Source organism: Schistocerca cancellata, chromosome 7, assembly GCF_023864275.1.
Source record: "Schistocerca cancellata isolate TAMUIC-IGC-003103 chromosome 7, iqSchCanc2.1, whole genome shotgun sequence".
Lineage (NCBI taxonomy): Eukaryota > Metazoa > Arthropoda > Insecta > Orthoptera > Acrididae > Schistocerca > Schistocerca cancellata.
Window position 1 is genome coordinate 212,030,079 of NC_064632.1, and position 25,546 is coordinate 212,055,624.

Here is a 25,546-nt window from a genome sequence, read left to right on the forward strand (position 1 = left end):
ACTTTAAACTTGTAGCACGTCACTGACAGAGTTGCGAGAGGCTAACGACGGCAGACCAATGTAATAAGGAAATCAGGCGCCCAATAGCATAGTGTTACCGTCAAGCACACGGCTGTAACCATGCCACAACACCTAGGCACGTCAGTCCACAACAGCTCCCGAGCCGGCACAGTGCGAAAGCATATTTGGTAGCTGTGGGACGTCCATCTACTTGTGTCAACAACTTCAATGTAAGACGAGGACCCACAGTCCAATATACTTTTAATTCTGTTTTACTATATGGACTTCCCCACTATATGAGATGGTATTTTGTCTTTTTAGTCCGTTTAATTTCATGACATAGATTTTACAACCTGATGATGGGAGCATTGTCTCTTGAAACGCGTTGTTAAAAAATATATGTATAAGAATCGCGGTTGAATGCTAACAGTGATAACCAGTATAACGACAACTGCTACCTCGACTCCATAATGGATTATATTAAATTGTTACCACAATTTAATTAATCTCCAGCTGGAAGAGGAGGTGGTGGAGGAGGAGCTCAGTGTTTAACGTCCCATCGAGAAAGAGGTCATTAGGAATGGAGGACAAGCTCTGATTAGGGAAGCATGCAGAAGGGAAGCAGCCATGCCCTTTCGAAGTAACCATCCCAGCATTTTAAGCCATTTAGGAGAATCACGGAAAACCTAAATCAGGATGGTCAGAAGCATGGTTGAACCGTCGTCCTCCCGAACGCGAGCCCAGTGTGCTAACCAATGCGCTATCCTGCTCGGTAATCTCCAGCAGACTGTTAAATTACAGCTTTTCAGAGCATTCACACAAGGTTGGTGCCGGTGGCGACACCTATAACGAGCTGACGTGAGGAAAGTTTCCAACCGATTTTTCATACACAAACAGCCGTTGGCCGGCGTTGCCTGGTGAAACATTGTTGTGATGCCTCGTGTAAGGTGGAGAAATGCGCACCATCACGTTTCCGACTTTGATAAAGGTCGGATTGTAGCCTATCACGATTGCGGTTTATCGTTTCGCGACATTGCTGCTCGCATTGGTCGAGATCCAATGACTGTTAGCAGAATATGGAATCGGTGGGTTCAGGAGGGTAATACGGAACGCAGTGCTGGATTCCAACGGTCTCGAATCACTAGCAGTCGAGATGACAGGCATCTTATCCGCAGGGCTGTAACGGATCGTGCAGCCACGTCTCGATCCCTGAGTCAACAGATGGGGACGTTTGCAAGACAATAACCATCTGCACGAACAGTTCGACGATGTTTGCAGCAGCATGGACTATCAGCTCGGAGACCATGGCTGCGGTTACCCTTGACGCTGCATCACAGACAGCGCCTGCGATGGTGTACTCAACGACGAACCTGGGTGCACGAATGGCAAAGCGTCATTTTTTTCGGATGAATCCGGGTTCTGTTTGCAGCATCATGATAGTCGCATCCGTGTTTGGTGAGATCGCGGTGAACGCACATTGGAAGCGTGTATTCGTCATCGCTATACTGGCGTATCACCCGGCGTGATGGTATGGGGTGCCATTAGTTGCACGTCTCGGTCACCTCTTGTTCGCATTGACGGCACTTTGAACAGTGGACGTTACATTTCAGATGTGTTACGACCCGTGGCTCTACCCTTCATTCAATCCCTGCGAAACCCTACATTTCAGCAGGATAATGCACGATCACGATTGCAGGTCCTGTAGGGGCCTTTCTGGATACAGAAAATGTTCGACTGCTGTCCTAACCAGCACATTCTCCAGATCTCTCACCAATTGAAATCGTCTGGTCAATGGTGGCCAAGCAACTGGCTCGTCACAATACGCCAGTCACTGCTCCTGATGAACTGTGGTATCGTGTTGAAGCTGCATGGGCAGCTGTACCTGTACACGCCATCCAAGCTCTGTTTGACTCAATGCCCAGGCGTATCAAGGCCGTTGTTACGGCCAGAGGTGGTTGTTCTGGGTACTGATTTCTCAGGATCTATGCACCCAAATTGTGTGAAAATGTAATCACCTGTCAGTTCTAGTATAATATATTTGTCCAATGAATACCCGTTTATCATCGGCATTTCTTCTTGGTGTAGCAGTTTTAATGGCCAGTAGTGTAGTATATCTTACATCCTTCATTCATGGTTTTTTTGATAAAGACAATCTGTCCTAACCAATATAACCATGGTACTTTCTTCGGAGTATGTACTATTAATGACTGGGAAGCTACTGAACAATAACATTTCAAGTTTCACGACACCTTTGAATTTATTAACAAATACCATACACTATAATTTTAAGCTCTTACTCACACACATTTGAAATCACAGTCTAACCTCTCATACACTTGAGTTGGTTGCCAATTATAAATTCTTTCAGTTGTATGAAGTAACCAATCTGTGCAAATCACTCAAGTTATAATTTTCTCTCTCTCTCCTGAAACTTCCTGGCAGATTAAAACTGTGTGCCCGACCGAGACTCGAACTCGGGACCTTTGCCTTTCGCGGGCAAGTGCTCTACCAACTGAGCCACCGAAGCACGACTCACGCCCGGTCCTCACAGCTTTACTTCTGCCAGTATCTCGTCTCCTACCTTCCAAACTTTACAGAAGCTCTCCTGCGAACCTTGCAGAACTAGCACTCCTGAAAGAAAGGATATTGCGGAGACATGGCTTAGCCACAGCCTGGGGGATGTTTCCAGAATGAGATTTTCACTCTGCAGCGGAGTGTGCGCTGATATGAAACTTCCTGGCAGATTAAAACTGTGTGCCCGACCGAGACTCGAACTCGGGACCTTTGCCTTTCGCGGGAAAGTGCTCTACCAACTGAGCTACCGATGCACGACTCACGCCCGGTCCTCACAGCTTTACTTCTGCCAGTATCTCGTCTCCTACCTTCCAAACTTTACAGAAGCTCTCCTGCGAACCTTGCAGAACTAGCACTCCTGAAAGAAAGGATATTGCGGAGACATGGCTTAGCCACAGCCTGGAGGATGTTTCCAGAATGAGATTTTCACTCTGCAGCGGAGTGTGCGCTGATATGAAACTTCCTGGCAGATTAAAACTGTGTGCCCGACCGAGACTCGAACTCGGGACCTTTGCCTTTCGCGGGCAAGTGCTCTACCAACTGAGCTACCGAAGCACGACTCAGACCCGGTCCTCGCAGCTTTACTGCCAGGAAGTTTCATATCAGCGCACACTCCGCTGCAGAGTGAAAATCTCATTCTGGAAACATCCCCCAGGCTATGGCTAAGCCATGTCTCCGCAATATCCTTTCTTTCAGGAGTGCTAGTTCTGCAAGGTTCGCAGGAGAGCTTCTGTACTGTTTGGAAGGTAGGAGACGAGATACTGGCAGAAGTAAAGCTGTGAGGACCGGGCGTGAGTCGTGCTTCGGTGGCTCAGTTGGTAGAGCACTTGCCCGCGAAAGGCACAGTTTTAATCTGCCAGGAAGTTTCATATCAGCGCACACTCCGCTGCAGAGTGAAAATCTCATTCTGGAAACATCCCCCAGGCTGTGGCTAAGCCATGTCTCCGCAATATCCTTTCTTTCAGGAGTGCTAGTTCTGCAAGGTTTGCAGGAGAGCTTCTGTAAAGTTTGGAAGGTAGGAGACGAGATACTGGCAGAAGTAAAGCTGTGAGGACCGGGGGTGAGTCGTGCTTCGGTAGCTCAGTTGGTAGAGCACTTGCCCGCGAATGGCAAAGGTCCCGAGTTCGAGTCTCGGTCGGGCACACAGTTTTAATCTGCCAGGAAGTTTCATATCAGCGCACACTCCGCTGCAGAGTGAAAATCTCATTCTCTCTCTCCTGTTAACTAATTATTTCCGTCCACTTTAATATCTTTAACGCGACCATATGCCTTGTGTCCATACTCTGGCCTCAGACTCGACAGATTCCACACAGTTAACTCATACGAGCTCTGTTCAAAAAGTTACGGATCTCTGCCCACAAAATTTTTCTGCGCTTACCTTTTATTTATGGTGCATGGTCTTCTTCGAAATACTCTCCTCCACAATTGATAAACCTCTCCAAACGTCGTTTCCACTTCCGGAAGCAGTCTTGGTACATCTCTTAGTGGCTCACGAGAAACGCCGTCTGCGAATTTTCTTTTATCTCGTCTAGCGTTGCAAATCTTCATCCTTTCAACTGGGTTTTCAACTTTGGAAGTAAAAGAAGTCCACAGGGGCCAGGTCTGGAGAGTACGGAGGACGAACCAGCACAGTGATTTCGTTTATTGTGCAGGAATGAATGTGCGGGTGCTTTATCACGATGCAAGAGCCATGAATTGTCTCCGTTTAGTTTAGGCAGTTTTCTTCTGACATTTCCTCGCAGGCGTCGCAACACGTCTCGTTAAAATCACGATTAACAGTGTAACCTCCCAGCAAAAATAATAAAAAGTCAATGATAATGAAAATGTGCCAGAATGTTAACTTCCCTACAAAATTAAAGAATGATGATTGATCAGAAACCCACCATAATATTAATTAAATAATGAATCATGTAACATCTGAACACAAATAATTAAACCTGATAAATTTTATAAGGACAGTTGCGCTGACCATCGGCCCTGTATTATGAATAACAAAAAGCAAAAATTCTTACCTCAATAATAACTGCATCTATATCTACTCTTAATTGTAGCTTCTACTACACAGCTTCGTGCAACGCTGGCTTATATTTATTTTTGATTCTTGGAGGAAATGCATAGGAAATATTCTTTAAATTGAAATGAATGTTTTTCTTTAAAAAAGTTACTTTATAAAAAAATTATTATTGGGGCTTTTTTTTTGAACAAATCAATTACAATTAACATACATTATTAGATTTGCGCAATGCTGCTTCATTACCTTCTATAACAATATACATCGTCCCGAACCGTGACCAGAGTCGGCAGAAGAGCATGCCGCCGACGCATGCCGACGCCCGCTCAGTACAATCGTCCACTCGCTACTACAGTCGACTGACTAATACCTCTCCCGATTCGCTACATATAACAACTGTTCCTGCCGACTCGCTACGTGCTACTGTTCCTGCCGACTCGCAACACGCTACTCCTGTCGTCTCGCGCGGTCAAGCGCAGACTAGCAACGATAAATAACTCTCTGGTCAGAGATTCTGTCATGCCTCGCCACCGCTGGTAATGAATACATACGTGTTTCAACAGTTTGCCCCTGTGGCACGAATTCTTGAGGAACTAATCCTTCGGTAGAAGTCGAAGGGCGTCATAAACGGAGGGTCATTAACTTCCATCCGGCCATTTTTAAGTGTGGACACCATTCGTAACTCCGAGTACGACTTACGCACTCGTCACCGTAGGCTTTTTGCATCACCTGAGTTCCACGCAACATGCGACGCAGACGCGTTGCTCCTATAACTCTACAATCTCGAAATTCTCAAACTGTGCGACACAACGCTCTACTCAACACAACACTGAGTAATAACTAACAGACATACAACAATTAAACTTCGGCACTAAGCAAAGGCTTGTACAGGTATGCCAATCACATTTCGCTCCAACACACTATTGGCGCGAAATTACGAACGTTCCGGAATTTGTTGAACAGACCTCGTACAGTGCCTGTTGCTCACATTAGCCGTACTGCAGTTCAGAGAAAACCAACAGCAAAGGAAAAGGCACACTGTGCCTCTACGGCGTGAGCAGTAAACTTACAAATTCACACCCACTGGAGTATATGCCCCACATCTGCAACCTCAGCCAACACATTGACGTGCAAATGTCCACACCTAGGCTCAGTAACTGTCACAGTGGCCAAAACGTGCACGTGTCTCAGCCTGGCGCACGTTTTAATTTACCAGGAAGTTTTTGTGCAGCCAGCCAGACAGCAGTACGGGGATTGCAGATATTCTTGAATCGCTGAGTCTGCTACCAGTACAGGGCTCCAGATGCTGCCACAAGTAGACGCTCGCACGAAATAAATTGGCACCTACAAAAAACGCATTTTTCTTCTCATTGCTGGTCAAGTCGACTCCATTGTTCCGGAGTGGTGGATGCCTTAGTTCGCTCTTGTCTCCTAAGCTGTATGCTACGTCTGTTGGAAGCGGCCATATCAGCTGCTTGAGTTCTGATTTCTTGTCTGGTACTCTATAGCTGAGTTGGCGTAAGTTGATCCCTGACAGTTGCAGTAGCGTGGGCGCGACAGCTTCGCGGACCTACCTCAACCAATAACGTAACGAGATTTTGTAAACTTCTCTCTGTCAACGCCTCAGTGTTGTCATAGATCTACAGACGGCTACAGCTTTTCTCCTACAGCCATTAGCGCATCCCAGTTGAAAGCTGGCAACAGCGCTGCGAGTTGTATGGGAGTATGGTTCAAATGGCTCAGAGCACTATGGGACTTAACATCTGAGGTCATCAGTCCCCTACACTCTGAACTACTTAAACCTAACTAACCTAAGGACATCACACACATCCATGCCTGAGGCAGGATTCGAACCTGCGACCGTAGCATCAGCGCGGTTCCGGACTGAAGCGCCTAGAACCGTTTTGTCACAGAGGCCGGCTTATGGGAGAATGCCGTCTCAACTGTAGAGACAGCTGACTATCACATTACTGGTAATACTATCACAACCTGTTAATACGATCGTTTGCTGACTCGGTAGCTGTAGTTTAAAAGATCTGCTTATGATTACACTACAGTTGTTGAACTGGACCTTCCCTACTTCCACGTAGCCACACAGAATGGAACACTCACCACTACTGCCTCCCCTCCCCCACCATGCAAACTGACAGGTACGAGACGAGTTATTTTGTGGCCGCTACACGACAGTCGTCACATCTCGTAGGAAATACCGCAGGCTGTGGTTTTCAAATAAAAGGTCTGACTCCCCAGCCTATAGCCAGTGCTGTGCCATTCACATCTTCTACCTATGCCAGTTTACTGAATCCTGGATTGTTCGTCTGCAGTTTACTTGTGGCTTCGGTGTGCTGCTGCGCTACACATAGGTCTTGCTTGGAACCTTCTCACACTGAGTTTCTTTTATGCTAGAAAGACACTGCTGCTCTCTATGTTCGCTATTTCATTTGTCTTCGTCCATTTCTCCAGAGCTTCTGCTGCATACTCCCTTTCGACATTCCACCTTAGTCTCACGCAGGCACTGGCTATGCTAGTGCACTATTGAGACTCGGGCACTGTATCGAAGGCGTTAGTAAATTGGTATTAGTGCAAACACAGAGCATCATGAATTATGTTCGAAAGTAGAAGATGTCTCTTACTTTGGATTTTTCTAATAATATTTCGATTTTTAAATGTTACAAGTAAGACAAGAGTTCCATCTATATTTTTAAACAGGTGACTCACAGGAACAATATTAAAGACGGACTTTATTATACCAAGAATTTTATATGTTCTATGGAACAAATGTTCTAGCCTCAGTATCAGGTGGCTTTAAATCTCCCAACTTTGCACTTTTTGAAACGCAAACGTTTTTCTTATTCACCTGCAAATAACTGTGAAAGTCTTCCAAATAAATCAGGGGGCACTCTAACTCTCCGAAACAGGTTTTGTAATGTAATTACACTACTACACCAGTTATTTTTATAGAGGTTAATGACTATATAAATAGGAAAAATTATTCCATTCTTTTATCAAAAAAGTTCGCTCATTCACTTATTATATTGGTTTCTTTTTTTAAGTGTTGCATTCGCCTTAGAGCGGAGTAGAACGGCAGTTGAACCACTATCGTTATGGCAAGCCAGTTTAGGCGTACAGGCTGCTAATATAGGGCATTATATTTTGTAGAAGTTATTCTCATAACAGACATGCGTAACAAGCACGTACACCCAAATACAAGCCTACCTTTTACATGGTGCCCCCTTTTATCTAGTTTCGTACGTTGAAGTGTCAGCTTCTCCACGATACTATTAAAAACTGGTTTCTGAATGTTGTGGCAGCATTTTGACGCAGACCTATTTCAGAGTAAGGCCTAGGTTTTCTGTTGTACTGAAATAATTTTTCACTTCTGACAGTTCGGGCCAGAGGAGGGGACATGACACCGTGTCCCAGGTAATTCCAACGACGAGTCTGTTTCCCCTCCCGCACCTCCAACAGGCTGGCAGGTACAGTGCCCCGTGCATGGCACCGCGTCAGTAGACAGTAACACGCGATATCGAAAGTCAGTAGTTCCTGGGTTCTTCAGATTTATTTGTGAAGTGTAGTGTTTTCAAGTGTAAGAGTGGTCTGTGCTCGCCAGCTGGTGTTGTGAACTAGAGTTTTTGTATAAGCCTTGGTTTACTAGCAGTCAATGAGACGTCACTCCAAGAAGAGGTCATCCGAGAACACATTCGCCAGCTTAAATGGTGCCAGACGTTATAAGTGGATATCGGATGCACGAAAAACGCCAAGAATTTGTGTGATTGAATTGGAATGTTTTAATCCGATTTTAGATGTTTTAAGAGTGACGGACAGAACAGCCACTGCACTTAATATTAAAATATTTGTAGTGCTGAGGACTGTAAAGGAGAAAGAGATGAAGATAGACGAGAATGACGAAGCAACACCAGGTCTTTTTTCTGTAAATACTGGACAAAAAAAAAAAGACGAATAACGAAGAGGGTCATATTCCAGCAGGATACGCTATGAAGATATGTGTATTTCTGTTATCAACGCAAGGAAACGCCCACTTTAATATGAATTTCTTTTTTTAATAATTGGCAACCAATGCTGTACAATCACAATAAAGTCATGAGATGTTCAATTGACTCTTTTATTAGAACTGTTGCGCGTTTCGGGATTATACCTATCTTCAGACATCACAAACCAAGAGCTCCTAACCAAGGAGTTGTAGTTTGTGGTGTCTGAAGATGGGTGTAATCCCGAAACGCGCAACAGTTCTAATAAAAGAGTCAATTGAACATCTCATGACTTTATTGAGATTGTACAGCATTGGTTGCCAATTATTAACATAACAATAACCGCAGGCCTCAGACGGGATTTTATGTCCTGTATATCATCAAATTTCTTTTTAGTATGAAAGAAGTAGAGCTGATCCAACAGTCCACGGGTGTGTTACCGGTTCGTAGGGTCCAGCCGGCACAATGTTTCAACAACCGGTCTTGTCACCATCGCCAGGTGAGCAGACAAACTGATCTCCTGGGGGCTTGCGGTAGAATTAACACCCACGCACCCGAGGGCGCACGATTCGTGGCTGGAGAGGCGGCTGAGTCACCGACCGTGGCTGGCGACACCAGACGCCACGGCCCGGATGTGTCGAAGTGGAGGTAAGCAGTGAGGCCGCTCTGGCCGCCAGCTCGACATTACTCAGTGTCTACTCCTGAATTAAACTCAGTCCTGGTTCTAAAGCCATACTGGTCTATAGCCGCAGTATCTGTTTATAAGATTGTCTGTCCTTGGTCCGTATGTAGATGCCTCTCTATCGACCCAGCCCAGTCGGGGCCCACAAGAAATACGGGTCGCCGCAACGAACTTGTGATGTCTCACAAGTCACCTTGTCGACCATACTTCGAAAACTATAGGCCCCTTGCAGGGCTCAAGAAAAATGAATATATCACTTAAAAGGTACCAATAAAGGATCCAATATGTCGTATGCTATCAAGAGCTCGTATGCACTTCAGTGCGCAGTTAAGAATTGTTAAACTCGTCTGAAATAGTTACTCGCTACCCGCCAGAGACGGCTGCTGGCAGTCGTAAGACTTGCAATGTCATGTACTGTGGCGTATGTGACGCTGCCAGTCCTTCTCGTGGGCCTCGGTCCCAGTATCGATGTCGTTGTTGAAATCATGATGCGTTCGCATTCATAGAGCGAGTCTCGAATAAGCAATGTTCTGCGACCGTCATCTCGTAAGGATAGTTTAGTTAGTGTGCCATTGATGTGCTCGGCAGCGATCTTCGATGGAGAGCAGTGGTTTTACAATGTACATCTTGCATATTGGCTCGGAATTTGGTAGAACCCCGCCTTCGGTAAAATGAGGTTATCTGTGATGTTCCTCAACGATGTCCTTGTTTTATTAGGAGGGCAGAAGACAGTTTTACTCGATGCTTTTTGATGTTACAGCCGATCTTTGCCGATATTGTATAAAGGCTGTGGTGCCAGACTTCCGTTGTATTAGATAGACCTCCCGCCCCCCCCCCCCCCCTTCAATGCAAAAGATTAAAGAGAGTATTTTGTTCCATCGGAGGAAACTAAACCGAACCATTACAATATCGACGAAATGGCGGAAGTATACACTGAGGTGACCAAAGTCATGGAATCTAATATCTTGTCGGCGCTCCTTTTGCCCGGCGAATTGCAGCAACTCGACGTGGCATGAACTCGTCAAGTTGTTGGAAGTCCCCTGCAGAAATATTTAGCCATGCTGCCTCTATAGCCAACCATAAATTGCGAAAGCGTTGCCAGTGCAGGATTGTGTGCACGAACTGACCTCTCTATTATGCGATTCATGTCGGGCGATCTAGGTGGCCAAATCATTCGCTCTAATTGTTCAGAATATTCTTCAAACTCATCGCGAACAATTGTGGCCCGTGGACATGACGCGTCGTTGTTTGGGAACATGAAGTCCATGAATGGCTGCAAATGGTCTTCAAGTAGCCGCACATAACCATTTCCAGTCAATGATCGGTTCAGTTGGACCAGAGGACCCAATCATTCCACGTAAACACAGCTCACGCTATTATAGAGCCACCACCAGCTCGTTAACAATCCTTTGTGGGGCCATACTCGAATCCTACCATCAGCTTTTACCAAATTAACTCGGGACTCATCTGAGCAGGTCACGGTTTTTTTAATAATCTAGGGTCCAACTGATATGGTCACGAGCCCAGCAGAGGCTCTTCAAGCACTGCCGTGCTGTTAACAAAGGCATTCACGTGCGTCGTCTGCTACCATGTCCACCAACGCCAGATTTCGCCGCACTGTGCTAACGGGTACGTTCGTCGTACGTCCCACATTCTGCGGTGTCCGCCGCTCGTGGTCTCGCGGTAGCGTCCTCGCTTCCCGAGCACGGGGCCCCGGGTTCGATTCCCGGCGGGGTCAGGGATTTTCACCTGCCTCGAGATGACTGGGTGTTTGTGTTGTCCTCATCATTTCATCATCATCCGCGAAATTGGACTGAGCAAAGGTTGGGAAATCGTACGGGCGCTGATAACCACGCAGTTGAGCGCCCCACAAACCAAACATCATCATCATCACACTCTGCGGTGATTTCACGCAGTGTTGCTTGCCTGTTAGCACTGACTACTCCAAGCAAATGCCGCTGCTCTCGGTCGTTAAGTGAAGGCCATCGCCCACTGCGTTGTCCGTGGTGAGAGGTAATGCCCGAAATTTGGTGTTCTCGGCACACTCTTGACACTGTGTATCTCGGAATATTGAATTCCCTAACGATTTCCGAAATGGAATGCCCCCATGCTTCTAGCTCCAACTACTAGTCCGCGATCAAAATCTGTTAATTCCCACCGTACGTCCTTAATTACGTCGGAAGCCTTTTCACATGACTACCTGAGTTCAAATGACAGCTCCGCCAATGCACTGCCCTTTTATACCTTTTGAACGCGGTAACATCGCCATCTGTACACGCGCATATTGTTATCCCCTGACTTTTGTCACCTCAGTGTATAGCGTAATTATGCTTCCCCATACCAAACCTTTTTCAATCTGCATCGTCTTATGTAGGCCCAGATGAAAAGTAACTTCCCCTACGGCCGGTTAAGGACCTCAAGTCGAAAGCAGACATGGTTCACGAGGCTCATTATGACAATAACGTTGCCCTCCACTCGTTCAGCGTAGAAATGTCAAAAGTCGCAAGATACCTATTTTAATTATTTCAATTGCTCTAAAATGAGTAATGATAAGTAATCGACGGAGCGCTGACCACGAGCCTCAATATTTCCTCAGAAACTTTCGTTCGCCAGATTTAACGCATTAACTGTCGTGGTAGCAAGCAGTGTCGATCGAGTTTTTGCGCTTTGTGTGAGGCTAAGACACAGAGGATTCCATTGGCATTTTCACCAATTTGCAGATATTTTTAGTGCAACACACAAACTTGTTCCACTGACCTACGTAAAGTCCGTGCAGGATATGGTGGCGCGTGTGCAGTGACCAATTTCCATCCAAAGTGCTATGCGAGTTCATTCTTTTGTTCCGAAATGGAGGCCGACATTGCGCTCGTTTAGCCGGTCGGCGACGAGCTGCGAGTACAGAATCGAGGCGCACGCTTTGCAGTCTTTCTCAAACGATTTTACAGGAACTATTCGGTACAAAAAATTCATTATTGTGTTACTTATAGGTTTATATGTCAGCTTCAGGATGAAATGCTCATTGTTTTGTTAATGGTCATAGTTATTGTGATATTTACATTTAAATAACATACTGCGTAAATTCGAAAAAGTTTGCAATGAAAAATAGGGATCGCTATGATTTTGAGTTTGATGCTTATTACATAATACACTGTTGCATATGAAATGTAGCTAACATATTGAATTTTTCCTTATGCTTGGATGAAGGTGAGCAATGTCTAGAAAATTGACCTGATGTAGGTTACTCATTTACACTGGCACGCACCTGAGATAAAGGTAGAATGAAATATCCACACCATTCCTCTTATTTCATAAACAGTTCGAGGTAAATGAGAATTTGGCAAATTAAGGCAGAGAAAGAGGAGAGTATTTTTCTATAAGGTTGTTATTATTCAAGACATCATTATCTTCCGTGTTATTACACTAGCTACACATTTTTTCGATGAAAGATTGTAATTTTTAAGGGTCCTCAATAGCTGGGAAACAAGAAGTGCAGTGGGTCTTGGAACAATATAAATGAAACATTACACATGTATTTCTGTACAGAGGATGTGCTTTATTGTAAGCTATTGACCTAAATCTTCCTCAGTTTCTCACTTAATAAACTTAATAAACCACTGTTTCAGGATTCTCTCGCAACTGCATCTGCACAACATATCAGTGAGGTGAAAATGTGTAAACTCCACAGTTCTTTGGCAAAAAGAAACAAATTTTAACTTCGAAACAAGATAAATGCAGGTTTTACTCAAAAGTTGCCACTCGTGATGCTTATCTGAAAGTTACAAATTGTTAACAAGCCAAGGGAAAATAAATCACTGCTTTTGTTGCATTTTCAGTAGAATTCCTTTTAGACACTAACCAAAGCAGAGGGTCAGTAGATCTTTTTGAATGGTGACCATGCAGGTGTGGACATGGAGGGGATCCACTTAAAAATTCACAAAAAAATGAGCATAGGTTTCAGTTTAGCATAGCACTTCCCCTTCAGTGTTCAGTATTTCTCTACAACGTCTACCTCAACTCCGACCACTACCGCTCTCTCCCCATGCGTACTCTGCCGATTGTGCATCTGCCGGTCGCACACTTTACTACTACTTGGCTCTTTCCCGATTTTTTTCCGGCAATGTCAGAGCATCTTTAACAATTACACATAGCCCATATGGATGGGTTAACTGACGAAGAGTTGGCCAATATGTACCTGGTTTAAGTTCACGAGAAATATAATCTGCTTAGCCTCTGAATAAAAATTTCGACTGTTATTTTATGTTTGTTATTTTAGCCACAGCTCAGTATTCACTTTCATTACACTGATATGGATTTTTTATGTACACGCAGCTAGTGACACCTCAACAAACAATTTAGAATGAAATACATACCGTTGAATATATGTTTTATTTTTACAGCGGCGGCAATTAGTGTTTATACAAACTGTAAAATATTACTTTACAATTATAGGATTAGAATTCTTGACCAAAGAAGTACTCTGTGATCCACTGCAGTATTTATCTGATGTGAAGCAATGCAAGCTTTGGTGCGCTTCGTGATGAAACTCCTACTAATGTTCCACAGGGTTGCGTTCTTGCTGTACACAAATGATATACCATCTTACAATAATTATGCAGAAATAATCTTCTTTGCTGATGATACAAGTTTCGTAATCAAATATAATAAAGATGCAACAACAGAAGACATTATAAACGCTGTATCCAGAAAAATTATGCTTGATTATTGGAAAATAGCCCATCATTTAGCTAAAATAAACACAGCTCATTCAATTTTGCACAAACAGGACACATCATCATCATCACATCATCATAACAGAACACTGGAGGTGGAGACGGGGGTGGGGGGGGTGGGGAGGAGGAAATATGCGAAAGTAAATGCTCGAAATTCTTCACTGTGCATATTGACCAGACTTGAACTGAAAATTATGTATTATATATATTACAGAGATACTCAAATGTATGAGTTATGCAAATAGTTAAGCAAATTTCCTCTACGCGTAATTGCTGATTTTGGTGATGAAAGTGTTCGAAAGTTGGCTTAGGCTACCTTGCTTGCTTCCGTTCAGTAATGTCACATGGAATAATTTTCTGAGCCACATACAAGTAAGGTTTTCACTACACAGAAATATGGTTTAAGGCTGATGTCTGCTCTCTATAAGCAAGTGTTTTGGAAAAAAAAGACGACATCCTCACACTGCATTTACTCTGTTATGAAGTTGCTTGTGAAGAATCACAATGTTCAAACGAATTTCGTGCTTCCAGCCGGTAGTCGTGCAATACATCCTACTATATTTAAACTTGGCACTTGTTGGCTGTCTTCGATGGCTTACCTGCGTTTAACCGGCAGGTAGCCAGTTGAACTGTTGTAGGATATATTGAACGACAACTGGCAGCAAGCACGTATTTTGAACATTCAATTTTTCGTGAAAATTTTAAAAGTCACACAAGAACCACAATTTCAGATCACTGGTTTATCCACAAATATAGCACTAAGAACAATAATTCTCTCCACCAGTTACAACTTAACCTTCTGCAGAAGGGGACAATTTGTGCAGCCATATGATAGTTGACACATTCCATTGTGAATTAAAGGTATTAAAGTAAATGCTTTTAAATGCAAAATGAAATCATTTCGCTTGACAGCTTCTTCTACTCCATAGATGAATTTCTCAACGGACGATATGAGTGTGTGTGTGTGTTTGGATTATATTCATTAAACTTTATGATTGGTCAAAATAAAAAAAAAAGCTATTTATCTAAATGTAGCCACGCTTTCACAAAGGAAAAGTATGTTATTGTAAAGCTACTGACATGTCCACGACATTCATATGCCCATGGTGTATGAATGATAACGAACTCAACTTACCGACTCCCTGTGCAAAATGTGTTTGAAGCAGTCGAAGGCTCCTCGGTAGGCAGGTGTGCGCTGGTTCTGCGTCTGAAGATGTACCTGTGCAAGGAATGCAAGGTTAGCTCTTCTGTCTTTAAAAGCAACGTGCTTGTCTCTGGCTGGCTAAAGACATAACCATAGGAAACCATTCATATACGCATAATCTAGGACGAAACATTTTATCCTTCGACTCTGTAAATAACCTATCATGCTACGCACTTTGGACTTTTATTTTCGTACAGCAGCAGCGATAACGTTTACAATTTCAGTCATTTAATAGCTTAGAATACATTAAACAGGTTGTCTTCAGCGACAAAAACACATTGCCATTTAGGTTATTAGTTGACATAATCAGATCGGGAGGTATGCGATCCGTTATGTTGAAATATGTGGTTAAACAATCGTAGACCAAGGTCGCTAAAAATCCTTTTTCTGATAACTAGTTTCAGGTGAATGACGAGCCATCTTCATATCTTTAGTAGCTTTCTGCAATCTCCCTTAGCTTAACTTGGCATATTTACGTTGTTTCTTGACATTGTCGAGTCCAGAGATAAGCGATTTATTATGTTAAACAGTGGCTCGTCAATGAGGTGAAACTAGTTACGAAATAAAGGAGGTTTAGCGATCTTGACCTAGGATTGTTTATCCACACTTTTAACGTAACAGATCGCATATCTTCCCATTTGACAACGTCAAATAACAACATAAATATGCTAACTCAAGCTAAGGGAGATTGCAGAAAGCTGCTAAAGATCTGAAGATGGATCGTAATGAGCTCAAACTAGTTATCAAAGAAAGTAATTGCAGGATCTTGACCTAGGATTGTTTATCCACATATCATGATTTTGAATGATCCCCTGTATTAGGATAGTTCATAATTAAGTGGGTAATTCTAAGAGAAACCATTTACGAAGGTATTCCCTGGATAATGGAAAAACAGCCAAACTTCGAATGATAGAAACAATACCAAATGAAAAACTCTAAGGTTTGCCGAACATGTAACGAAGTGGTCGTAAGAAAGACCGTTGACAAATGATGAAAATCAGTCAAGATATAGAACGGACGTAATTGTTCGCTGATGTGCGCAGGGAAATGTTAGAAATTTTTCAGAATATAAAAACTCCCTAATAACTCTCTAAAACTACAGAAGAGTCTACGAAATGCTAGCCTTGATGAAGGGAAAATTCCGACAAGTGATAGAGAAGGGGCAACGCTTGCTCAGCAAGTGCACAACTGATCTCTTAGAGGTACACGAGTGGGTAGGGGGTAGGACAAATTCTGCTCTTGGGGCGGAAAACTGACTCTAAAGGTGGATGAACCATAGATGCACAACAACGTAGGTCGGAGAAAGCAACAGAAAACACACTTTTAAAAGTCCGACTAGGTATCCCATGTATTGGGTTGGAGGTTGGTTCAATCATTCGGAGGTAAAACTGCCTCTCATTAAATCTCCGGAAGGCGAGAGCTATAGAGAGGAACAAGCGCATTTGTCAGTGAGAACTGCAGCATGGAATGTCACTTCTCTTTTATAAGGCGGTACGTTAGAAAATGTTTGTGCTTATCTTCAGGAGTTGGGAAGGGAGTGGGACGGGACATTGAAGTTACCCACTGATATACTAAAAAGAAGCACTGACAAATAGATAGGTGATTACAACACGAAGACATAACCTTGACACGCGTCAGTGGCAGAATGAAACGCAGTTACATTAATAATTTTCGAACACGACAACAACATAGTAAGTTGTCAGTTAAATGTTGAAAGGTCACGGAAAGATAGGAGCAAAAGCCATAAGACTGTCAAAATGTGCAATGAGAGCAACAAGCTACACTGGAAATGAAAAATGGAAATGAAGTCCTATCCTTCTTTACAGAGCGTAGGGGAACGATGCGGGAGACCCGCACCGCCTTACTAGGCAAGGTCCTAATGGAGGTGGTTTGTCGTTGCCTTCCTCCGACCGTAATTGGGATGAATGATGATGATGAAGACGACACAACAACACCCAGTCATCTCGAGGCAGGAAAAATCCTTGACCCCGCCGGGAATCGAACCCGGGACCCCGCGCTCGGGAAGCGAGAACGCTACCGCGAGACCACGAGGGTGGACTAACAAAGCTACACTACTGGCCATTAAAATTGCTACACAAAGAAGAAATGCAGATGATAAACGGGTATTTATTGGACAAATATATTATGCTACAACTGACATGTGATTACATTTTCACGCAATTTGGGTGCATAGATACGCCTGGGCATTGAGTCAAACAGAGCTTGGATGGCGTGTACAGGTACAGCTGCCCATGCAGCTTCAACACGATATCACAGTTCATCAACAGTAGCAACTGGCGTATTGTGACGAGCCAGTTGCTCGGCCACCATTGACCAGACGTTTTCAGTTGGTGAGAGATCTGGAGAATGTGCTGGCCAGGGCAGCAGTCGAACATTTTCTGTATCCAGAAAGGCCCCTACAGGACCTGCAACATGCGTCGTGAATTATCCTGCTGAAATGTAGGATTTCGCAGGGATCGAATGAAGGGTAGAGCCACGGGTCGTACCACATCTGAAATGTGACGTCCACTGTTCAAAGTGCCGTCCATGCGAACAAGAGGTGACCGAGACGTGTAACGAATGGCACCCCATACCATCACGCCGGGTGATACGCCAGTATGGTGACGACGAATACATGCTTGCAATGTGCGTTCACCGCGATGTCGCCAAACACGGATGCGACCATCATGATGATGTAAACAGAACCTGGATTCATCCGAAAAAATGACGTTTTGCCATTCGTGCACCCAGGCACCATCGCAGGCGCTCCTGTCTGTGATGCAGCGTCAAGGGTAACCGCAGCCATGGTCTCAGGGCTGTTAGTCCATGCTGCTGCAAACATCGTCGAACTGTTCGTGCAGATGGTTTGTTGTCTTGCAAACGTCCCCATCTGTTGACTCATGGATCGGGACGTGGCTGCACGATCCGTTACAGCCATGCGGATAAGATGCCTGTCATCTCGACTACTAGTGATTCGAGGCCGTTGGGATCCAGTACGGCGTTCCGTATTACCCTCCTGAACCCTCCGATTCCATATTCTGCTAACAGTCATTGGATCTCGACCAACGCGATCAGCAATGTCGCGATACGATAAACCGTAATCGCGATAGGCTACAATCTGACCTTTATCTAAGTCGGAACCGTGATGGCACGCATTTCTCCTCCTTACACGAGGCATCACAACAACGTTTCACCAGGCAAAGCCGGTCAACCGCTGTTTGTATATGAGAAATCGGTTGGAAACTTTCCTCATGTTAGCACGTTGCAGGTGTCACCACCGGCGCCAACATTGTGTGAATGCTCTGAAAAGCCAATCATTTGCATATCGCAGCATCTTCTTCCTGTCGGTTAAATTTCTTGTCTGTAGCACATCATCGTGGTGAAGCAATTTTAATGGCCAGTAGTGTAGATATGTGACTTTATTGCTGCATACTTGACACCTGAAGGGAGCGGACTAACTTCGCTTCTAGACGACATCGGCGGACGCGACGATGGCACATCTTACCATGCGCACGGAGTGTGGATACGGAAGCCGGCGGCAGCGGCGGCTGGAGAATATGGTTTCCGCCCGCTCCTTGTACTTAATGCTAAAGTACGGACATCCTTCCACTGTCATCTCTCCTGTCCCAATCTGAAGCACTTAATCTCGAAAAATCTATAAAAGTCTGCGGTGAAGTCATTACTCTGCAGAGACGAAGATCGAAGAGTTCTCCTTCTGGTCGCTCTATAGCTTTGCTGTTTTTCGTCAGAGCAGGAGCTTGCTGGTCAACGGTGGCAAAGATTCCGAGTGCCGACCAGTAAAACTCGATTGAAGATATTAAACAATTTCCTACTCTTGTAGATTTTCTCAATGTTGAACCGATAGGGCTCTTAGGTGTGTAGGAAGGCAGAAAATCTCTCCCGTTTCTCTGTACAATTTTGTATGTAGACACAGTGAAAAAGCGCAGACTCCCCAGAAAATAAGATTATGACCTAATAGGAAATCTTGGTTCTGAAAGTTTAAACTAAACCTCATACCGGGGAGTCGTAACAAAAATTCACAAGCCCTGTCAGAAAGCACACCTATCTAAAGATCCCTTATCTTGTTAAAAAACCTTCTGCAAACAATTCCACGTTCCTTTCGGCAGAAAAACAGGTGTCCCGTGTTCCACATTGCGAGTGTGGGCTGGGGAACAAGAATGGCTGCGAATGCCAGTCTGTTTACCTGGGGCTGCGCCTCTGCCTGGGGCTCAACATTTTTATGATGGCAAATTCCTCTTTAAAGAATTCCTTTTCTCATGCAGCCAACTTCTAAGCTTTCAACTCTTGGAACCCTCCACCATGCTACATAGGAAAGGCAAAGAAACAATTACAGAAATGAAAACAGCCACTGGAAATGCTAATCCAAATCTGCAATTACAGAGCAGTGCAAATTAATGACTACTTGATCAAGAGAATGCCGGCCGGAGTGGCCGTACGGCTCTAGGCGCTACAGTCTGGAGCCGAGCGACCGCTACGGTCGCAGGTTCGAATCCTGCCTCGGGCATGGATGTGTGTGCTGTCCTTAGGTTAGTTAGGTTTACTTAGTTCTAAGTTCTAGGTGACTGATGACCTCAGAAGTTCAGTCGCATAGTGTTCAGAGCCATTTGATCAAGAGAATTTACATATCATCCTCTGAAATATGTTAGCGGACAGTTTCAGAGAAAATGGCCATATTAAGACAGGTACGTGACAAGCTACTGCTACATGTCATTTACCTTTTTAGGTAGCAAGATCACTGGAGATGGAAGAGGGAAAGAAGGATTAAGAAACAGAACTTCCCAAGCAAAAAGTGCCTTCAATAAAATAAAGTTTACTTAGCGGCCTAGAAATCGGAAAAAAGTGTATGAAAGCATATGTCTGTAGTGTGGTATTGTATCGCTGTTATATTTGGGCACTGGGGACTGATGGAAGAGAAATACTAAACTACTGGCTATTAAAATTGCTACACAACGAAGATGAAGTGCTACAGACGCGAAATTTAACCGAGACAAAGAAGATGCTGCGATATGCAAATGATTAGCTTTTCAGAGCATTCACACAAGGTTGGCGCCGGTGGCGACACCTACAATGTGCTGACATGAGGAAAGTTTCCAACCGATTTCTCCTACACAGACAGCAATTGACCGGCGTTGCCTGGTGAAACGTTGTTGTGATGCCTCGTGTAAGAAGGAGAAATACGTACCATCACGTTCCGACTTTGATAAAGGTCGGATTGTAGCCTATCGCGATTGCGGTTTATCGTATCGCGACATTGCTGCTCCCATTGGTCGAGATCCAATGAGTGTTAGCAGAATATGGAATCGGTGGGTTCAGGAGGGTAATGCGGACCGCCGTGCTGGATCCCAACGGCCTCGTATCACTAGCAGACGAGATGATGGCATCTTATCCGCATGGCTGTAACGGATCGTGCAGCCACGCCTCGATCCCTGAGTCAACAGATGGGGACGTTTGCAAGACAACAACCATCTGCACGAACAGTTCGACGAAGTTTGCAGCAGCATGGACTATCAGCTCGGACTGCGGTTACCCTTGACGCTGCATCACAGACAGGAGTGCCTGCGATGGTGTAGTCAACGACGAACCTAGGTGCACGAAGGGCAAAACGCCATTTTTTCGGATGAATCCAGGTTCTGTTTAGCATCATAATGGTCGCATCCGTGTTTGGCGACATCGCGGTGAACGCACATTGGAAGCATGTATTCGTCATCGCCATACTGGCGTATCACCCGGCGTGATGGTATGGGGTGCCACTGGTTACACGTCTCGGTCACCTCTTGTTCGTATTGACGGCACTTTGAACAGTGGACGTTACATTTCAGATGTTTTACGACCCGTGGCTCTACCCTTCATTCGATCCCTGCAAAACCCTACATTTCAGCAGGATAACGCACGACCGCATGTTCCAGGTCCTGTACGGGCCTTTGTAGATAAAGAAAATGTTAGACTGCTGCCCTGGCCAGCACATTCTCCAGATCTCTCTCCAATTGAAAATGTCTGGTCAATGGTGACCGATCAACTGGCTCGTCACAATACGCCAGTCACTACTGTTGATGAACTGTGGTATCGTGTTGAAGCTGCATGGGCAGCTGTACCTGTACACGCCATCCAAGCTCTGTTTGACTCAATACTCAGGCGTATCAAGGCCGTTATTACGGCCAGAGGTGGTTGTTCTGGGTACTGATATCTCAGGATCTATGCACCCAAATTGCGTGAAAAGGTAATCACATATCAGTTATAGTATAATATATTTGTCCAATGAATACCCGTTTATCATCTGCATTTCTTCTTGGTGTAGCAATTTTAATGGCCAATAGTGTAAATTCTTTTGAGATGTGGCGTTACCAGCACCTTCTAAAAATCAAATGGGCTGATAAGATCGTGAATTATGAAGTCTTGAAAAGTGTGGAAGTCAAGAGGAGTCTATGAACACTATTGTTAAAAATGAGCTTTCAGATTGTTGGTCGTCTATTAAGATATGATGGGTGCTAAAAACAAAAATAGAGGGGTGTGTCATTGAAAAATGAGCTATAGGCATACAACGACTGAAGTTCTTAGATCAAACCACAAAAAGATGCAACACGTACAGAAAAATGAAGAAGAAGGCAGAAAGTCATGGAGACTGAAGATCTATCAACAACCAGACTGCTGTCACCCAGTACTCGGAGTGAGCACTAAAGAAATGAAGATGCCACTCTGCATACTGTTTTTGAAAATTACAGTCGGTCTTTTTTGTGTCAAGACGACTGATCCTTGTACGTTTTGTGTTAGAAACAAGATATTTAAATAATCACTGTAATGAGATTCGTATTAGTGACATCCTAGTCATAGGATAATGAGTATTGTCACTACCATGAGTTAAGCAGATTCCTCAGTTAAAAATCGTATAAGTGATAGATATCTTTACATGATAAAATTACTACTGCAATACTCACAAAATGAGATACGTAAATGAGATCACGTGGTAACATTTAGTGCTGGTCTTAGTACTGAGCTTTGTCGTATTACCCATACCACAGCAAAGAGAAACGTCTGGCCAAAATGCCGATCTCCCTCACTTAATGATATCGCTTTTTCATAAATCATTTCAGACAAATATTTGGATGACTCCTTCAGCAAGACCATGACTGACCACGTGTTCTATCCTTGTAAGAACATTCTCATATAGAATGATTCATAAAGATGCGCATAAATTGATGGAACTGATAGGGGACTCGAAATACAACAACTTCCTTAGAAGTAAGCCAGAGCCAGTGAAAGCTTTGGAATCTCAGGAAAAACAAGCACAATCAATGCAAGCGGGCCATAATCTCAGCGAAGATAATGCACTATTTCTGTGTAAGGATAACTGCTTGTCATTCAAGCCCGTTCCGTCTGTTGTCATCCCATTAAGGTCTTGTGTATTTGTTGTTGCGTACGTATATCTGCTTTTCGTTCATGCGCTCTGAGACGATTGTTTGCATTTCAGTATTGCTACGAATAGCAGTGTATACTGCAGCTTTACTGAAAGTAATTGCAGTGTTTGTGATACATACAGTACTTTGTGAAATGGAACGGTACACGTTTGCAGAACTGCGAAAAGTGCCTTTCATGGGAGGATGCGCCACTGGCATTGCACACAGAGCTCAACGCTTGTACCGCTCTTGATATCCGAACAGACGTCAACCACAGCGTCGAACGTTTTAAGTCGTTCGTCGCCTATGCGGAGAGACAGATGCCTTACATTCAGAGCATCAGGAAGTCCGCCCACGGACTACTCGAACAGTCGGTATTGAAGAGGAGATATTTCTGCGTGTGGAAGAAGAGCCGTCAGAAAGCACGCGTGCGATTGTTCATACCACGGATATGTCTCAAAGTAGTATGTGGCATGTTGTGATGAGAGGCAGTTGCACTTTTATCATTACCAGCAAGTATAGGATATGGGTGTGGATGATTCCGACAACGAGTTCGGTTTTGTAAATGGATTCTTCAACGTTGTAAGAATGAGTTCTGTTTCCCAAGCAACATGTTATTCACATAGGTTCAAAATGATTCAAATGGCTCTGAGCACTACGGAACTCAACAGCTGAGATCATCAGTCCCCTAGAACTTGGAACTACTTAAACCTAACTAACCCAAGGACAGCACACACATCCATGCCCGAGGCAGGATTCGAACCTGCGACCGTAGCGGTCACGCGGCTCCAGACTGAAGCGCCTAGAACCGCACGGCCACTGTGGCCGGCTATTCACATAGGAGGCACAGTTCATCAGAGATGGATTCTTTAACTGTTGTAACAGCCACATCAGCGTGTGCCAATATTCTCGGATCCACTGGAACACCACTGCAAACAGTGGTCTGCAGTGAATGTATGGCTCGGTATTATTGGCGATACGTGATCGGACCTTACCTCCTGCCACCATAAGTTCCTATTCCAGAGTTCTTCAATTTGTGCGCAATCTTTTGTGTCAACCTGTATATTCCATGTGTATGTATATCTGAGCTGTTTATTTTCATTATATTTTAATGACAGATCCTATAACATTATGAGATGACTCTTGGTCGCGTAAATAAATAAATAAAAAATATCCAGACGGATCTTCCGATTCGCAACTCACGGAGTACTCTAACACCATTAAATGTTCATGTAGAAGAGAGCAGTTTCAATGACTCACATTTTTTCCGAGGTCTCTTTTCACCCTCTTTCCTAGCATTTATTTAGTCGTATGAGGCCCACTGTTTTCATGATCTGAAAATTATTTCTTCCGTTTTAACTTTGCACCGGGAAACTTTTGCTGTCGTGACAGTTGACACTTAACCTAAAGCACGAAAGTCATGGCGCCTTCTGCCTATTACACTGGTAACCTTTGTTCTACAGGTTCTCGTATTTTAACTACGTATTTGTACATAGTATTTAATGAGGCAAAGACTGGGATTAGCCCAGCTGCCTAATTACCTAAAAACCACATTGTGCTACCGGAACAACGGTCGTCAGTCGCGTTGCTGATTTATTCTGGGCCTAGCGTCCTCACAGTCACACAACACACATTAAGCTGTACCAATAGGACAAACTGTTTGCTGAACAGCTTAGATACGGAAAACATTTATTCTGTATATATAAGGACGACATTATTTCTGTCGAGATCTTGTATAGTGTTAATTAAAAATCGCTATTAGGCGAATTCGTCTATAGAACCATTTTCAAGTTCTTACACCATGACTCCAAAGGTGTGATGAACTGTCCTGCGTCAGTCAGAATGACGTTGCACTGGAGGAAGCAGTCGTCAGCCTGAAATCCAGACACCGTTACACAACAAATTATTCAGATCATAACGTGTAGTCTTTCACGGTCGGCGTCTTCATTAATTAAAACTTCCGGCCTCTTAGCCCGGAAGTTTTAATTAATAAAGTATTCAGAGTGCAAGAGCACTCATTCAGGACGCGACAAAACGGAACACGCTAGCCAGCGCCACTAAAAGAGAAGTTGAAAAATCTTGTAGTTCCAGCAGGAGAAACTGACAAAGAGAGAAAACCAAAGCAAACGAAGTCATCGTCGTTCAATGGCGATGCCCCGCCACTCCGGTGTGCCACGAGTTCTGGCATGGGAGTACTGCCGTTGAAAATACTAACCAGCTAGCTCACTTATACATCCACCCAAATCAGACCATCATTCGTAGATATACATAGTTACATGGATATGGTGTCTGTTCTTCCGTACATATCATTCGTAGACGTTCTTTATATCCAGCAATATCCAGGTACTGCCGTGTGATACAGTCCATGCCAGCTCATTACGTGACGGAGACGACTTACAGGACGAGATGATGCACCCATCTACCATGCGCGGACTTCGTCGCCAGTAGCAACTGGCTCTCACCTGAACTCAGGGCTGCGTGTGCTCAACTTGATGCCTTCGCTCTGCTGGGTCACCTATTGAGTGACTACCTTTTGTTGCCAGCCACCCCCTGGGGTCGTGCGTTCGAGCCTGGCCAGTCTTGCCGCTCAGTAGCACTGTTGCTGTCATCCGGCCTGTAGGGGCAAACATTGTTGCTCACCGTCACAGAGTGGACGCGTTCCATCATCTTTTGTTAGCCTGGACATGCCAATAGCCTTGCCACGTTGGTAACACCGATTACGCCCAATGCCAATAGCCTTGCCACTTTGGTAACACCGATTACCGCCCAATCACCGGAGTTAAACAACTTGGGCCCAGCTAGTACCTGTATGGGTAATCGACCAGGGAAACTGGGTACCGTTGGTTTTAAGGACACGCAAGTTGCCGAAATGGCGTCCAATTGAAAGACTTGCACCACAGGTCATTTTTGTCCGCCTACATAGCTGAGTGATCCGCACGTGAAT

General features: G+C 44.3%; 1 protein-coding gene across 1 annotated transcript in view; it reads right to left on the reverse strand.

The window, feature by feature from the left end:
* The window catches only part of LOC126091889 (mitochondrial basic amino acids transporter-like), a 252,911-nt gene that overhangs the window by 56,451 nt on the left and 170,914 nt on the right, over window positions 1-25,546 (reverse strand). The window contains exon 4 of the mRNA XM_049907184.1: window positions 15,122-15,205. Within this exon, the coding sequence (XP_049763141.1) occupies window positions 15,122-15,205 (84 nt within the window). The remainder of the gene's footprint in view (window positions 1-15,121; window positions 15,206-25,546) is intronic.